The sequence below is a fragment of the Alternaria burnsii genome (assembly GCF_013036055.1).
Source record: "Alternaria burnsii strain CBS107.38 chromosome Unknown 701, whole genome shotgun sequence".
Lineage (NCBI taxonomy): Eukaryota > Fungi > Ascomycota > Dothideomycetes > Pleosporales > Pleosporaceae > Alternaria > Alternaria burnsii.
The window spans coordinates 1-14,941 of record NW_024066124.1 but is presented as its reverse complement, the minus strand read 5'-3'; the positions used below and the strand labels follow the sequence as shown (position 1 = coordinate 14,941).

The 14,941-nt window shown below is 47.6% G+C and overlaps 6 protein-coding genes across 6 annotated transcripts; 4 read left to right on the top strand and 2 right to left on the bottom strand.

The window, feature by feature from the left end:
- Positions 1-918: 918 nt before the first annotated feature.
- GT037_009831 (uncharacterized protein) lies at positions 919-1,715 on the bottom strand (the record flags this gene model as incomplete). Its single annotated transcript, XM_038934878.1, has 4 exons — positions 919-973; positions 1,034-1,161; positions 1,232-1,621; positions 1,674-1,715. The coding sequence occupies 4 exons, from the start codon at positions 1,713-1,715 to the stop codon at positions 919-921; spliced, it is 615 nt and encodes a 204-aa protein (XP_038782292.1).
- Positions 1,716-2,869: 1,154 nt separating this feature from the next.
- GT037_009830 (uncharacterized protein) lies at positions 2,870-3,347 on the top strand (the record flags this gene model as incomplete). Its single annotated transcript, XM_038934877.1, has 2 exons — positions 2,870-2,911; positions 2,967-3,347. 2 exons carry the CDS (start codon positions 2,870-2,872, stop codon positions 3,345-3,347), a joined length of 423 nt encoding a protein of 140 aa, XP_038782291.1.
- A 2,212-nt stretch (positions 3,348-5,559) lies between these two features.
- GT037_009829 (aminotransferase class 3) lies at positions 5,560-7,001 on the top strand (the record flags this gene model as incomplete). Its single annotated transcript, XM_038934876.1, has 2 exons — positions 5,560-6,215; positions 6,275-7,001. The coding sequence occupies 2 exons, from the start codon at positions 5,560-5,562 to the stop codon at positions 6,999-7,001; spliced, it is 1,383 nt and encodes a 460-aa protein (XP_038782290.1).
- A 23-nt stretch (positions 7,002-7,024) lies between these two features.
- On the bottom strand, positions 7,025-8,547 carry GT037_009828 (uncharacterized protein; the record flags this gene model as incomplete). The annotated part of the gene is made up of 2 exons (XM_038934875.1): positions 7,025-7,751; positions 7,808-8,547. The coding sequence occupies 2 exons, from the start codon at positions 8,545-8,547 to the stop codon at positions 7,025-7,027; spliced, it is 1,467 nt and encodes a 488-aa protein (XP_038782289.1).
- A 3,058-nt stretch (positions 8,548-11,605) lies between these two features.
- Positions 11,606-11,866, top strand: GT037_009827 (uncharacterized protein; the record flags this gene model as incomplete). The annotated part of the gene is made up of 1 exon (XM_038934874.1): positions 11,606-11,866. The coding sequence occupies one exon, from the start codon at positions 11,606-11,608 to the stop codon at positions 11,864-11,866; it is 261 nt and encodes an 86-aa protein (XP_038782288.1).
- Positions 11,867-12,679: 813 nt separating this feature from the next.
- Positions 12,680-13,546, top strand: GT037_009826 (uncharacterized protein; the record flags this gene model as incomplete). The annotated part of the gene is made up of 2 exons (XM_038934873.1): positions 12,680-12,718; positions 12,782-13,546. The coding sequence occupies 2 exons, from the start codon at positions 12,680-12,682 to the stop codon at positions 13,544-13,546; spliced, it is 804 nt and encodes a 267-aa protein (XP_038782287.1).
- Between the last annotated feature and the right edge of the window lie 1,395 nt (positions 13,547-14,941).

Below are 14,941 nucleotides of genomic sequence, written 5' to 3'. Positions count from 1 at the left end.
AGAATAGAAACTCCAGCATGCGAGTCTTGGACAAGATCCACTTCCAATATCAATCTTCGGCCTCTTTGCCTAGTCAGGAACGCGACCGGGGGATCAATGCTACGCGCGGACCAAGCTCCACCATTGTGAGAAGTTATTGTACAAGCCCCAGTCTGACATTGAGACCCAATCAGAGTAGCGACCGTGCATGTCGCATACCATGTCTCGTGACGCTGCTTCGTGTTCTTGATGGTGGAGGCCACGGTAAAGCTAACGGGCGGGAGGCGCCGAACGCGCCGCAAATGGCTCGTTGCTCGAGAAGCTGTGGGTCGTGATGTTCGTGAGATCAGCGAGCGTCGAACGAAGTATCATCGAATGTCGCAGCGACTGTTGTAGAAGATGCGCATGGTAATGGAGGGTGCAATAGGTGGCGGTGGACGCGAGGGCTGTAGCCCTATGGGTCGCCTCATTGACGTCATGGTTGCCCCCCTTGAGCAACAACTCGCCCCCATCTGCGGAAGCAGCCGTTTCCGTCCAACCCAGGTAGGCGACAGCTACACCGAGGCTCCCTACTTTAGCGTCATGACCATTGCCACCACGAAACGTCTCGTTCGAATTTATGAAGGTTCTCCTCGTTCCCTGAAGCCCATTTACCACCCTGTGCAGACAGCTCGTATAGAGTTCACGGCACTTATGTCCACTCGTACACGTATAGCAATGAAGTGCGACTGGAGCAAGGAGAAAGAGAAATGCATCGAAGAGACTAGATTTGGAGGCCCTGGGATCTATTTTCTAATGGTTTCTGTCACAAACTACTACTGCTGGAAAACGAATGAACTGGTTCGGTTGTGTTCTCCGCACTGTTGCCTTCCTGAAGATATCCAATATATCTTTCATACTGAAGCACCAGGACCCAGAGTCGTGGGTAATGGCACACTATCAGCATGAATCCTTGCGGACGATGACATTCCATCCAGTTGGATGGAAGGCTTGACTATAGATTTCGACAAGTTAATCTGTGCCCCCACAAAGAAATTTTCAGATGAGTACTTACCCTGCTACTTGGACTGAAGGGGAAGGTGGGACGCCGACGTCTATTCCTCTCACTGTGCACCTATCTACGATAACTTGAGCACCGTCGGCGATGGATCCAAAAGAAGCCAATTCCTTCCGCTCAGGGGTCTGTTCTCATCAGCATTTGTAAACGGGTTCAAATAGAAGGTTTCTCGAAGAGCTGGACCGGAAAACATACATCATTACACCACCAAATAGCACCCGTATTTGCGCAGCTGACTCTGCCACAGTTTCCTGGACCAGGTCCGTTGGCTGGTCTTCCACTAAGACCTCGCAAGTACTTGATACCATTCGTAATCCTGAAGGGGTTCCTGAGGTAGGGAAAGTTGCCGCAACGTACGTCCTGGGGGTCGAAGTATGTTCGCTTCTCCAAGGTTTCAGCATTCGCGTTATCGAGTCCGGCCCTCCATGTAGGGCTCAGCGTGTCGAGTTGCTCGGCAACCTGCTCAATCGTACCCGAGAGAGTGACATTGGAGTCATCGGGGAGCGTTATCTCCCATGAGAGGTCTTCGACTCCATATCCAGGGATGCCGTCTGCGTCTTTCCGCGGCAGAGTAGCGCCAAAGATCTTGGGAAAGTCAATCAAGTCCCTAAGGTATTCATGCTCTGGCTATACTTACGGGGAGAGCAAAGAGAGTAAGGAAGATAAGGGAAAACCGCATTTTGAGATGTCTGTAAGCAATGAAATCGTGATTTGCACTAAGTATAATGATGAGCTGCTGTGGTCAATGGAAGTGCGTTTTTCTATCCTTCGAGCTTGTTCACTAGAATGACTAGAAATGTCTTAGACATATATGCTAGTACCTTTGCACTAAGAAGGTGAATGCAACATTGTTGTTGGAACGGCACATGTCCTAGCCTCTCGCGTTCGTATGTGAGGTCTCGTGCGGTTATTTCAAGGCTAAGACCATTTTAAGAAGGCGGTATATTAAACATATCTGCATTGTCTTCATCATAACGAATGATTACCCATATATACTACGTCGTTCAGATGCCGTGGCAGCCGTTATGGCAACTTCTCTAGAGCATCGTAGCCATTCACAACCGAGTGTAGTGGAGGAGGTCTTTGTCTCTACTGCGTTGCCGAATTTCAGCCTAAGCTATGACGTTCTCGACTGTCTTTTTCTCGCAGTCTACAGTATGGAAGTATTTCTATTTTAACCAAAGGTAGTTCAGTGAGTCGCCTGAATATCATCAAGCAACGAACCGGAATGTATTGATCTGGTAGCGCTGCCATCTCTGCCGCAGTTGCCGTGTTTTACAACAGCCAAGATTGAGCCTTAGAGCTAATACGTTCGCCAAGCCGAGCAGGTCGCCTGAATGTACCCACCCGACAGACCAGTGTTCTTTGCTATAGTTACGCTAAGATTCTACATCCTACGCTAGGCAGGTCGCCTTGATATAGCCATCCGACAGATCCGTCTTTGCAAAATTAGTCGCACCACTATTGTTGCTTTACAACATCGAGGACTAAGATCGTAGGCAATGATGCTTGTGAGGCAGATTTCTGATGAACCGATTGGTTCACAATCTTACCGAAGCACTAATGACGTAATTGCACTTCGTCGATCGCAAGCGCAGTCTACCGTCAAAAGCCTTTCGGCCCGAGATATTCTGAGCGCTAGAAGCATCGGAAGGAGAGACTACGAGCATATCAGAAGGATCAAAGGCATGCAAGTCACACACACGATATGGTTGCGGCGTATAAAAGATAGTCCTTTGCCTCGAAGATTGAAGTGTCTTTACAACATACTTTCAATTGCCTCTTTGGTCAAATATCTTCCCAGTGTACGTCCAATTGTATCCTGTATCAGATATGAGGACCGGCTTCGCTTTCGCACTACTATTTGCCGCTAAGGTACCCTCTCTGCTTCCAAATCGCAACCTTCATTTTGACTAAGTTAAATGGACAGGTCTTTGCCCTCGAGGCGCCGATTGCAGGTTATAGCGTCGAGCCTTTCGAATGGGAGGTTGACTATCCCGACGGCATCAGCTTGATCAACGGCACCCTCGAAGACGTCCAGGCCGAGACAAGCAAGTACCCAGACTTTGCTATCCGTTCCGACAACACAGTGGCGACAGATGCCGAGTTGAAGAAACGCACCGATTTCAGTAACGCAAGAGCCATTTGCGGAAACTACCCAGAAGCACCTTCTAGACAGATTAATAGTAGGATAAACTATCTTAGGGGCCTTAGCGGTCGGCCTAGTAATGGTCCAGGACCCGGCGCTTGTGGAAAGGTTAGCTGTGCATACAGAAGTGCTATTTGGTGGTGTAACGACGTAAGCGACTGAGATTCCTGTGTATTCTTGAACCTCTTTGCTTACTGCAGATGCTCCGTAGGCTACGTCCACAAAGACTCTTAGTTCATGGGGATCCATCGCAGATGGTGCTCGGGAAATCGTAGACCGTTGCCAGCACACCTTCGAAGGTAATTTCGGCTACTCAGGTATGTACATCCATTCCTAGATATCTTCAATTTCTGCATTGATTAGCGCGTGGTATTCTGTATAACAATCTGATTTGCACTTGCACTTCTACCCTACGCTTTTATTATCTGGCGTGTCATACTGCTAATTCGAAGATTCTACAGTCTCGGGACAGATATTCCACCATACCCAGTGGAATGTGATTGTGTGCGATGACAAGTGCTAATGGAATTGGCTATTGGGCTTTTCAGCTAGAGAGTTCTCTATGTTAGCTAGAGCTTAAGAGTATACAGTAAGACTGGAAATCTTATATCATTTTACACGCCTGAGCCTTCATACATTCCGCGAGCCTACGTCACTCATCGCCACGTCATGGTGCTAGCTGAATGGTCTTTTGCGCATCGCCAACTTCACCAGTACTGGCCCTTGCGCCCGTAAGGTGAAGAGCATCCAAGGCATCATTAGATAGCGCGTTGCACATCGCCGTTTCTCTTACAAGACTGCTGGCAAATAAATCGCCGCCAGCAGCATCAGCAAGCTCCTTCCAGCCAGTGTACTATATAGTGCAAGCATGAAGATACCTCTCGCTTTATCTAGCTCTTGTTGCTCGCAGGCCAAGCTTATAGGAATATCTTCGACGACCTTTTCCATTCGAGCGAGCTCTTCATCGTTGATATTCTTGTTAGCCTGCAGGCGGTCAAGATCTTCTTTTGTAGCGTAATTACGCGCGCTGCGTTCAGGTCATACATGAGTTCATTACAACAGAAAGGGAGATGTTGTTGAACATCGGGAACGGGAAGTTGACCCGGGTAGTGGCGGAAGCACTGTTTTGAATGGCTGCGGACTGGATGATCTTGAGCTCCCTTGACTGACCGATGATTGACAACGGTTATAAAGGCGTGAAAAGCTAAAAGATGAATTCGGTGTCCACCTTGCGGCCCAAGAACGGGCGAGTGTCGGAGACACGACCTTGAATCAGGGAGGGTTCAGCGAGAAAGCACAGCATGTAAGCGTATTCAGGCGCAACTTACGTCTTGGGCGAAAAGCATCGATTTAATAGACCTTGCCTGATTTATGTTATTGGGAACTATCCACTTCGTATAGAAGGTAGTTTGAAGACGCCACAGCTCCGCGGAGCCGAGGTTGGGCATCGCATCTACCGGCGCTTCTCGCCCTATAAACAGTCAGTACCGAGCAATTTCGGTTTGAGTACGACATACCTACTCGCAGAAGCGTGACCTAGCAAGACTGCAAGCGGCCAATGTGCGAACGGTCTCATGTTCTGCGTTATCGCAGCAGCCGCGTTTAATGCTAGTGTGTAGGACGAGAACTTTCTTACCCCATGTGCTTCTCGAAGATAGGAGCGACTGTTGTAGAAGATGCGCATGCTAATGGATGGTGTAACAGGTGGCGGTGGGCGCGAGGACTGCAGTGGTGTTGCACCCTTGTCATGCCAAGACTCTTCCACGACTCGCTGTTTGCAGAAACCGTTTACCAGCCAACGCTTACGATATGTCATGGCTGGATGCTCTGTCGCGCAGTCATCATCGCACAATGTGTAAAGGTGAAGACTGCATGCATATGGGATGATATCCCAGTAGATCATCTGCCGCTCAGTAAATACGGCCGCAGTGTACGATTGAGAATCAGGCACCGTCTCGACCCATCCAATCATGGCGTTGATCAAGACAGAGTTCAAGCCAGTTGGTAGCATGGAGCAGCTCACCATCCGACTAGGAGATAAGCTCACCAGAATGATGCGCACGCGTCCGTGGAAGAGACCGCCCTGCCATGTGCGAATTGCGCGACCTGCGTACGATTTTCGGGTTTCGGTTTTGCGCTCGGCCAAACCCGAAGCAAAGACTATCAACTGCGTTTGATGGACTTTAGCCGAAAGAAAAGAAGTCAGGCCAGAAACTCGCCAAACCCGCGACGGCATGTAGTACCGCAAACGCGCCAGACCGAATTGAACGCCATGCTGTGATGAGCTGAAAACTGGACTTTTCCCACTCGAAGCTGCATTGCAGAATTGCGACAATCTCGCGACCTCGAATTCTGCTCTCGGAACCCATACACAATGTCTGGATCATCCCCGGAGCCATCGCTCCTGCACCGTTCTTTGGCGTACCTGCCCCATAGGGTTGTTTCAGCTTCAGGCCACTACCTTTTCCTAGAGGACGGAAAATCTATTCTTGATGCTTGTGGTGGCGCTGCTGTAGCCATAATAGGCCATGGAAACAAGGAAGTTATTGCAGCTACAGTAACACAGATGAGTCTTGTCAGCTACGTGCACACGGGTGCATACACCACAGGCTCTGCCGAAGATCTGGCCAGGTGCATCCTTGAGCACCAAAGCGCAACCGAATGCAGCCCTAACAGGCATGATCTGACCAAAGCTTTCTTTGTTGGCAGTGGCAGCGAGGCGAACGACGCTGCAATGAAGTGTGCTCGTCAGTACTGGTTCGAAAAGAACGAAACGCAGCGGAGGATCTTTGTCGCAAGGAAGCAAGGATACCATGGAAATACATTTGGTGCTATGTCTGTATCTTCCGTTATCGGACGCAAGGTGCCTTACGAGCAGATCCTGCTTCCTAATATCTCTTTCGTTGGCCCGGCCGACCACTATCATGGTGCCAAAGATGCAGAAACGGAAGAAGAATACGTCGCGCGACTTGTTGAGGAGATTGAGCAAGAATTCCTGCGACTTGGACCTGAAAATATCATATCTTTCATGTAAGCTTTCCTGGACTCCAGTCGTGCGGCTTCAGAATGAGCTAATAAGTCATCACCAGTGGCGAGACGGTTAGTGGCGCAACCCTAGGTGCCATGGCATCACCGAAGGGCTACTGGCCTTCGGTTCGTACACTTTGCGACAAGTACGGCATACTCTTGCATCTAGATGAAGTCATGTGTGGAACGGGTCGCACAGGCACCTATTTCGCTTTTGAGCAAGAAGATATCCAACCGGACATCGTCACAATTGGCAAAGGGCTTGGAGGCGGGTATGCTCCCATCGCAGGCATGCTTATAAATCGCAAGATTGTAAACGCTCTCAAGGAAGGATCATCGGCATTCAACCATGGGCAAACTTATCAGGCACATCCAACTTCGTGCGCTACTGCTTTGGCAGTCCAGCAGATCATCAAGCGCGACCACCTCGTAAACAGATGTGCTGTTCAAGGACAAAAGCTGGGCCGACGTCTCCAAGACACGTTTAAAGAGTGCAAACATATTGGAGACATAAGAGGACGTGGGCTATTCTGGTGCTTAGAGTTCATGGAGAATACGACCACAAAGAGGCCTTTCCCTCCGCAAATGGCTTTTGGATCTACACTGCAGCTTGCTGCGTTCGATCTGGGTGTAGCATTATACCCTGGTGTCGGTACGGTGGACGGCTTGGAAGGAGAGCACATACTGGTTGCGCCTCCATATACTGTAACTGATGCAGAGCTGGATGTTATCGTCTCAACTCTGAAGAAAGCATACGACAATACTGTGCAACAGCTGGTTGGATGCTGATCGATACGTTCTGCTCCAATGATTTATAAACATTCTGTATTTGGCGAAAGCCCACTGTAGACGAGATATCCACTATCTTCTTGATCCCAAAACGGCCATAATTGACTCCATCCTATATTTGAATGTAATGCCATCTCCGACATGTCCCCATTGTAATTTGTCTCGCACAGCCCTTGCTCTTCTAAATGTGTGAAAATGCGGTCCCGTGTGAGAACCGCGTCAGGGTTCAGGTCCCGATACTCATCGACTGATGGCCTTCGACGCCGACAGTCATGCATGGAAGCCTCTAGGGCATCGAAATCCGTTCTTGCTTTTCCTTGGTACCTCTCCAAGTGAGCACTAGCATGATCGTACAATTGCTTGGTACGCTGGCTCGTCAGCCACCAGCGTTCTCCAACAGGCCAAATCTTGCGGAATGTATCAAGCCAAAGGAGATTCTTCTCTACAAGGGATCGACCGTCTTGCAGTTTATCGGGGCTCATCCAGGGGAAAGCCGATCTGTACATGTTCATGGTTACTGCTGAGAAAACACAGAAGCTTGGGAAGGGCGTATGCAGCGAAGCGTCTGCATTATCCAGGTCCTCCATGATGGTAGTTATAGAGGCTGCAGACGCGAAAAGCTCAGTTGCTCTTGTATCCCACCATCCCACAGGTGCATCTGGGGGAAGCAGTGGAGGATCAATTGGTCCAGAGGGTCGATCGCACATAGTTGGCAGAAACGGGAGGTACTCGCGATTTAGGAAGATCAGACTGTCACATCAAAGTCTCAGATGAACTTTCTTCCAAGAACGTATGTGTTTACGCACCTGATGTAGTAGACTAGATTGACATAGGCGAAAGGCTCGGCCTGTTCGAGCGCAGCATGGCTCTCCACGGAGACCTTAGGGAAAAGCATCCGTTCTTCCAAAAGGCTTCTCCATGCCTGTAATTCTTGATATAGTGACGCCCAGGGTGACGTCGGATTCCAGGGACAATTTGCAGGAAGACTCATATCAGGCAAGAATCTTCCTCCACTAATGATCCACTGTAGGATGCGTGCCCATATATCGAAGCCCCTAACGAGAACGTTGTAGGAGTTCGCCATATTTCCAGGCATGTCATCGAGTAGACTTTGCCCAGCTGTGGCATGACGTGACGACACTGGGGGCAGGCCAAACACGAAGTCTTCGTCTGAAGAAGGCCAAGAGGTTCGTAGAGAATTGCATGAAAGGGTATATGGCTGAGGCATTCCTGAGAAGATCAAGCGATCCATGATAAAGCAGCTCCACAAGGTACGATTGTACACATTCAAATCTTCAGGGGGATGTTCTGTAGAAGCGGTCATGAACTGTAGAGACTGCATCATCCTGATAGCCATGCCACTGCTCAGCCAGGCTTGCTGTCGGTTCCCGATCCCCCACTCGTACATGGAGAGTACCAACAGCGTTTGAACAGTCACCAAGCTCGGTGGCGTCAGGACCGTCATCTGCTCTCGTGCTGCTGTGGCAAATTGGTCTGCTGTAGGTAGCCTCGCCTTATCTTTCCCTACCACAGCATAAACAGCCATAATGGATAAGAAGAACGTTTGCAATGCGGGTGATTCTAGGCTTTTCAAGCACTGGAGGTTACGAAGCGACTTTGAGATTGTGGGTAGATGGAGAAATCGTAGCTCAGGAAACTTTCGTCTGAAGACCAGGCATGCGCGCAATATTCCCATACCATCTTGTTGACGTAGAACATTTATCGCATTTGATGCATGGCGCTGGGCATTTGCACGCTGTATGAAAGGAGTTGTTACTGTCTCAATAGCGGCTTGGCTGTCACCGGATTCGGATGGAACATTCGTTCGCTGAAAAGTGCTGGACGGTCTGCGAATGTCAGCGTTAAAACGCTAGCGTGAAGTCTTACTTGGTGGATCGCCTACGGGCAACGAGAAGGCTGCGAAAGGATTGGGCTCGTCAGAACGCACTGGCCCGGTTCGATGCGGCCTTTTTTGGAACAACTGCGACAGGGTGGATCACCGTCGTGTATACATTTGATCTTCTGTCGGCTGTACAGCATTAGAACAACTCTTCTCCGAAGCATTCCTTCCACTTACCGGCAGGAAGCGCATGCGATGGTTGTCCGCGCCATGACATGTGAACGACGCGTCGCAATATGAGGCTTCGGGTTTCGGGTTTACCCAGGTGCGAAGCGCGCTCCTACAACGGGTTTCGGCTCTCGGGTGTGCAACGCGCTCGGGAATACGAACGGCAATGAGCTTTTCTAAAATTTGATTCCCATCTTCTACCAGCTAGGACGTCGCCAAACGGGAAGAGTGCTGTTGTTGACGATGCAGGTCGCGACTAGAGGAGGCACAGTTGCCGGAGCCTGCTGTCAGCCGTCGTGCGTGTGGGGCACGGCTGTGCTTGGCGCTGCCACCAGCATGTCGTAAGCACTCAACGCTGGCTACTCTGCATAAACTATATCTACTCGCGAATAGTTGACTCCTCACTGTGTACAGAGGTATCTACGATTAATGGGCGTACTCAGTATGCGCTCGACCATGTATCGCTCAAAAGTCATAATAGAGGGGCAAGGTTGAACACAATCCCGCACGATCATCCTTGAGGAACAGGAAACAGCGTCACGAGCCATTGTGTCTGACATGCAAGACCGCCACTCTGATTGAAGCTCAATGCTGAACCGGGATTTGTACTCTCATAGCTAAAAATAGCAACTGCTTTCACCAAGGCACAATTGTGATTAACCTCAACGATAATCGACATGTTGGAACTGGAACCCGGGTCCATGCACCCGAAGCCGTTTCATGCACGTCAGACAGGCAAGATGATGGCCAAGCATGCTGACCAGTGGTTGACAATCATCCGTTAAGTTTGGTGATCTTATAAATTGGGACTCGTTGAAGAGTAGGAGATAGAGACATGTGACAAGAGAATACAGGTGGTGGAGCGAAGGAGGCCAGAGGCTGAAGGTCGCCCTACCATTCGACAACAAGCCAAATCATATACTTGTGAGAAATAAAGCGAGTCGTCGGCAAGGACAAGGAAGGAGTTGGAAACAAAAGCCGAAGCCGGAAGCTGAAGACGGATGAACGAATGGTTGTATGCGCACAGCGTACCAAACTTCTGTCATCAGAAAGTGCGTATGCAAGAGGACAGGAGCGATCCAAGCACAAGAGCCGAAGGTAGTACTGTTAGGTAACAAATGAAATGTTTTCGTGACTATCCACACTTGACACGCAATGTCCCCCACACTGTAAAGGTCGTTGCCTAGCTATCTTTTTGGTGTACAAGACCTTCTTCATATTCAAATCGAGGCATTTTACACACAACATTTCGGCCACTTGTTTACGACATTAAAGATCTCTGTCTCTTGAGATAATAGTAGTCGAGATCGGCCTCATGGGCGTCAAGCCCGACCACGACGTCCTGAACCCCCAGACCCCTGAAGGCTAAGGCCTTGACTCCGCATGGAGCACCGTGACCACTACACCGGACGGGCCGTACTGGACATACGGAGGCATCGGGCATGTCGATGCTTTGCGACTCTGGTGATTCTTCTGTTTCGACGGTGTGAAGCATCATATGGACTTTGCCAAGACGTGAGTTGAAGAGGAGTTGACGATAGTCTGTTTAGGGGCGAGCTGAAGCGGTCAAAGACTTACACAAGACCTCGTCTCACCCGATCTTCGGCTGCCATGTACAGCTCGATGTGGAGGTCAGGGATGTACTGAACGCGCCTGTGGTAGAGATCACGTTATTGTACTTCTCATCAGACATAGCTGCTGCGGAGAAAGACGGTATCAGCAAGACTTTTTTGACGGGGATCGGAGGGATATACATCCCAACACTGACATGCGAGCGGTGCGCTCGGGCTGAAGTGTCGAGAAGGATTGGTCGATATTAGAGGGTCGGGAGAAGGGCGATGAAACTGGCACTGTGTTTAGCATCCTCGTAGGATGGTCTGGTGTTGAGGTGCAGAAAAAATCTGGAGTCATCTATAATCTGGTCGGGAAGCTTAAAACGGGTGGGAATGGACAATTGACTCATTCCGCGACCATACTCGTGGAGTACCAATAATTCGGCGCTTCGAGGATCTGAATTGATCTATCCGGCGTTCAATTGATAAGCTTAACACGTCCAATGTTATGTGAGGAGTCACATATCATAGTAGAGTAACATCCAACGGTGCTTCAGTGCAACACATACAAGTCATTGTACTGCACTGCTCTTGCTGTTCGGAACTTACACGACACACGCACTATCATACCACAATTTGTTGTGTCAGAAGGCTACGGGCGTTGGATGCGGCGTAGGGGTACGGACTGTAAGCTATGGCTCGATGGTTTGTGCAGTCAGCGGCAACCCACACCAAAATCCTTATCGATCGAGGAGTATTACTGCAAAACTATTGCGTCATGTCCGCTGTCGTGCAATGTCAGGAACATGCACATGACGAACGTGGATACAACCACCAACACCGCTACCACGGAAATGAATCGACGAGCAACGCCACAGCAGCAGCTTGAGCGCGATGACATCAAGAGTCTATCTTGTGATCGTCCTGTCTTGGGATGTCTGACAGAGCGCAATATACTTGCGTTTGGTACATAGGTATGCAACATGTGTCGGATTGTGCGCTGGCGACACACTCACCTTATATATGACAATTGTTTCACTCTATGCCGATACAGCACGCCCTCTTTTGAGTCAAGCATGACGGCCTGTTTGAGACCCTCACCTCCAAGAAGGGAGGACGATAAGAGGATTGGAATGAGCGAGCTTGCTGAAGTTGACGAGCTGTACAACCAAAAGACTGCGCAATGGAAGCGTGATGCGCGTGCAAAAGAGAGGAGAGAGCGCGACCAGCTGAAGGCTGAGTAGGTCAAGGAAGTTGCCGAGCGCAAAGCAGAGGAAGAGCGTCAAGGGCTGGTTCGTGACTATCAGTAAGCTATTCAAAGGCCGTCTTCAGGCAAGTGCAGGGCCTTACACTAAGCAGCACTGAGGAAAAAGCAGAAACCTGGATATAGAAACGATGTAGTTGGTGCCTCGCGCACGGCGCGTATCCTGACACCGCCACAATAACACTCGCGGCCGCGAACTCCTCTAGCTAAGTATGTACCAACGAGAAAGTTGGCTGGACAATTCATGAAGTACCCTGTTGAGTTACCATTTAATAACGACCTGCTGTGTCACTCTACAGCCCCGATTCTACGTAGCCTGTTTTGGTGATGCGCGCGCATTGACTGACGGTGTGCGTTGCTTGCACGAACACGGTATTCGTGGAGCCGCAGCGTCATTTGTTTCCAATGGGCTCGTCCGGCTCGTTCTGTTTGGCATAGGAGAACAAATGCTACTTCCGTCGATGAACAGGGATTATCAAAAAAGGAAGTATCGCTGATCGTGGTAGTTGAGCGTCACCGGGAAGCGCGTACCACAACCTGGACCGTTCGGTTGTAGAGACGCTAAGCGCCCATTTAGATGATCGTTTGCATCACAATCTTAGATCGGAATTCTCCACGGCTCGTAGTCGGTCGCATCCTGTTTTATGCTAGTCATCCTTGGCCGGCTGTACTTTACTGACTTCTCTCACGCGCATTCCTTCCATGGTCGCTACAATTGTAGTACTTTCACAGCGCTCTGAAGCCATGTTGTAATCAAGGTGGCACTTCTAATCGCTGTATCTACTCAACAACCATGAAGCGGCGAACATTTCCGTGTAAGCGGACGCTCATCGTATGTATCGTCACTAGTCATTGTCTACAGTCATGTTCTTACCTCTAGGTCGCGGTTGTATAGAAGATTGCCTCCAAGTTGGTCTCCCTCAATATCTCCACGCTAGAAACAATTCCCTCACGACCCTTGTCATTCCAAGATAAGCAAACCTCCAAAGACAGCACATACAATCAGTCGCCTTGGATCAATCGCCGTATTCTCGACGAAGTTACCGAACGAGAGTTATACCTAGCATGTCGCCGCATCCTGCTAGACTCTAAGACGTCCTGTCATGGCCTGAGGAGCAAGAGCTCTGCGCTTGACCTTGGTGGGCTTGGCCGACCGAAAATGAGCACAGTACAAGCCTCCAAGATGAGCGTACACATGCCTATCAACGCGATGGCAGAACTGTCGTCAAGTTGCTTGATCGGACGAGGACCCAACATCAAGACCCGAACTCGACCGAAAGCAAACATGAAGGCAAGAGCAAGGAGCTACAGAGGAACGCCTACATGCGCAGATAATAATGGCGAGCGAGCCGCTTTCAGACGACATGATGAACGGGGCGCTCAGAAGCATGGGAGGTCGAGGACGCACAACAGGATTCCCAGCTATGTACCACAGTGGACCAACGACTGCGGCGAAGACGTCAAACTACCCGTGGTAGTCATTCCAACTCTCGCGAACGTCAATAAGTTATCATCACAACCAGCTGATCCCCTGCAAGCAACCTTGAACAAGGTCTCGACACAGGCTCTAGCAGTCGCAGTCGATAATCAAGTGAAGGTTGTGATCCTTTCTCGCAATGAAGCAGGAGCGCTAAGGCGTTCAATTCCTCTTGCAAGATAATTTCGAACACAATCGCGCGCAAGATCTATTAGAACCAGTCTAAAACCCAGGCCGAAAATAGCAAGGATTTGAGGCGAGGACAGCATTCAGTCACTTAATATCTAAGAAAGACAAAAACGCAGCTGAATCTACAGGATAGAGACGGAGAATGTCGAAGAAGATGTCTTAGTGCAGGAACGCAGCACAGGTGCATCACCTGTAGCACAATATATATGTTATTGTCTTGCTATAGTCTAGCACAGCGCCTTCGATTTTAAGTACCTATCTAATTTAGATTAGAGTTATTTTTAATATAAATTAAGTTTAATATATTATAGAGAGAATTATAACTTTCTATTTTATATTAACTATTATCTATTTATATATATTTAAACTATTTAATTTAAACTAGAAAATACTTAAAAAGTCTATAAAAACTACTTATAACAATAGTAATACTATAGAGAAAATAGTACAAAGGCTATAAAGTTAGAGGTAGACTTTTACTCTTAAAAGCAGGATTAGTAACTACTTACCTTAGAGAATATACTTAATCTTAGTAGGATTAAGCTGTTTTATTAGTAGTAATAAGAGATAGATAAGAAATAAAGAGTAAGATTAAAGTAGTAAGATTAAGCTTAGTTAATTTAGTAATAGAGCTAGCTAAAGAAAATCTAAAGAAGCTATTTTATACAGAATTATATAAGAATTTTAAATCTTTACTTAGTTTATTAATAACTACTTTTATTATTAAGATATCTACGTTAAAAAATAGAGGTAAAGTTTTAATATTCCTTATATAACTGTATACTATACAGCTACTATAGAGAATCTTAAGCTATATAATTTAATATAGAATTATACTATAATTTTAAATCTGTCTTTAGTTTATTAATAGCTACTTTACTTATAAAGATATTAATATATAACGTTATAAACTACTAGACTTTACATAAACTACTAGACCTTACGTAAACTACTAAACCTTACGTAAACTACTAGACCTTACGTAAACTACTAGACCTTACGTAAACTACTAGACTTACTTACTTTGCGATATTAATTAGTATATAGCTTATATAAGCTAGTCTATACTAGAAACTAGTATACTTAATATAAACTACTAAACTCTATACTTTATAAAATTAGTTTATAGTTTATATAGAGCTATATATATCTATATAGTTTTCTACATAAAAAACTATACCTCTAAGCTATTTTCTACTACTTTAACTTTATAATATAAAAATTAAGCTAAATAAAGTTTTTATACTATATAAAAAAGAACTTAAATATTAACTAATATTAATAGATAGTTTAGGGTTAGGGGTTAGGGTTAGGGTTAGGGTTAGGGTTAGGGTTAGGGTTAGGGTTAGGGTTAGGGTTAGGGTTAGGGTTAGGGTTAGGGTTAGGGTT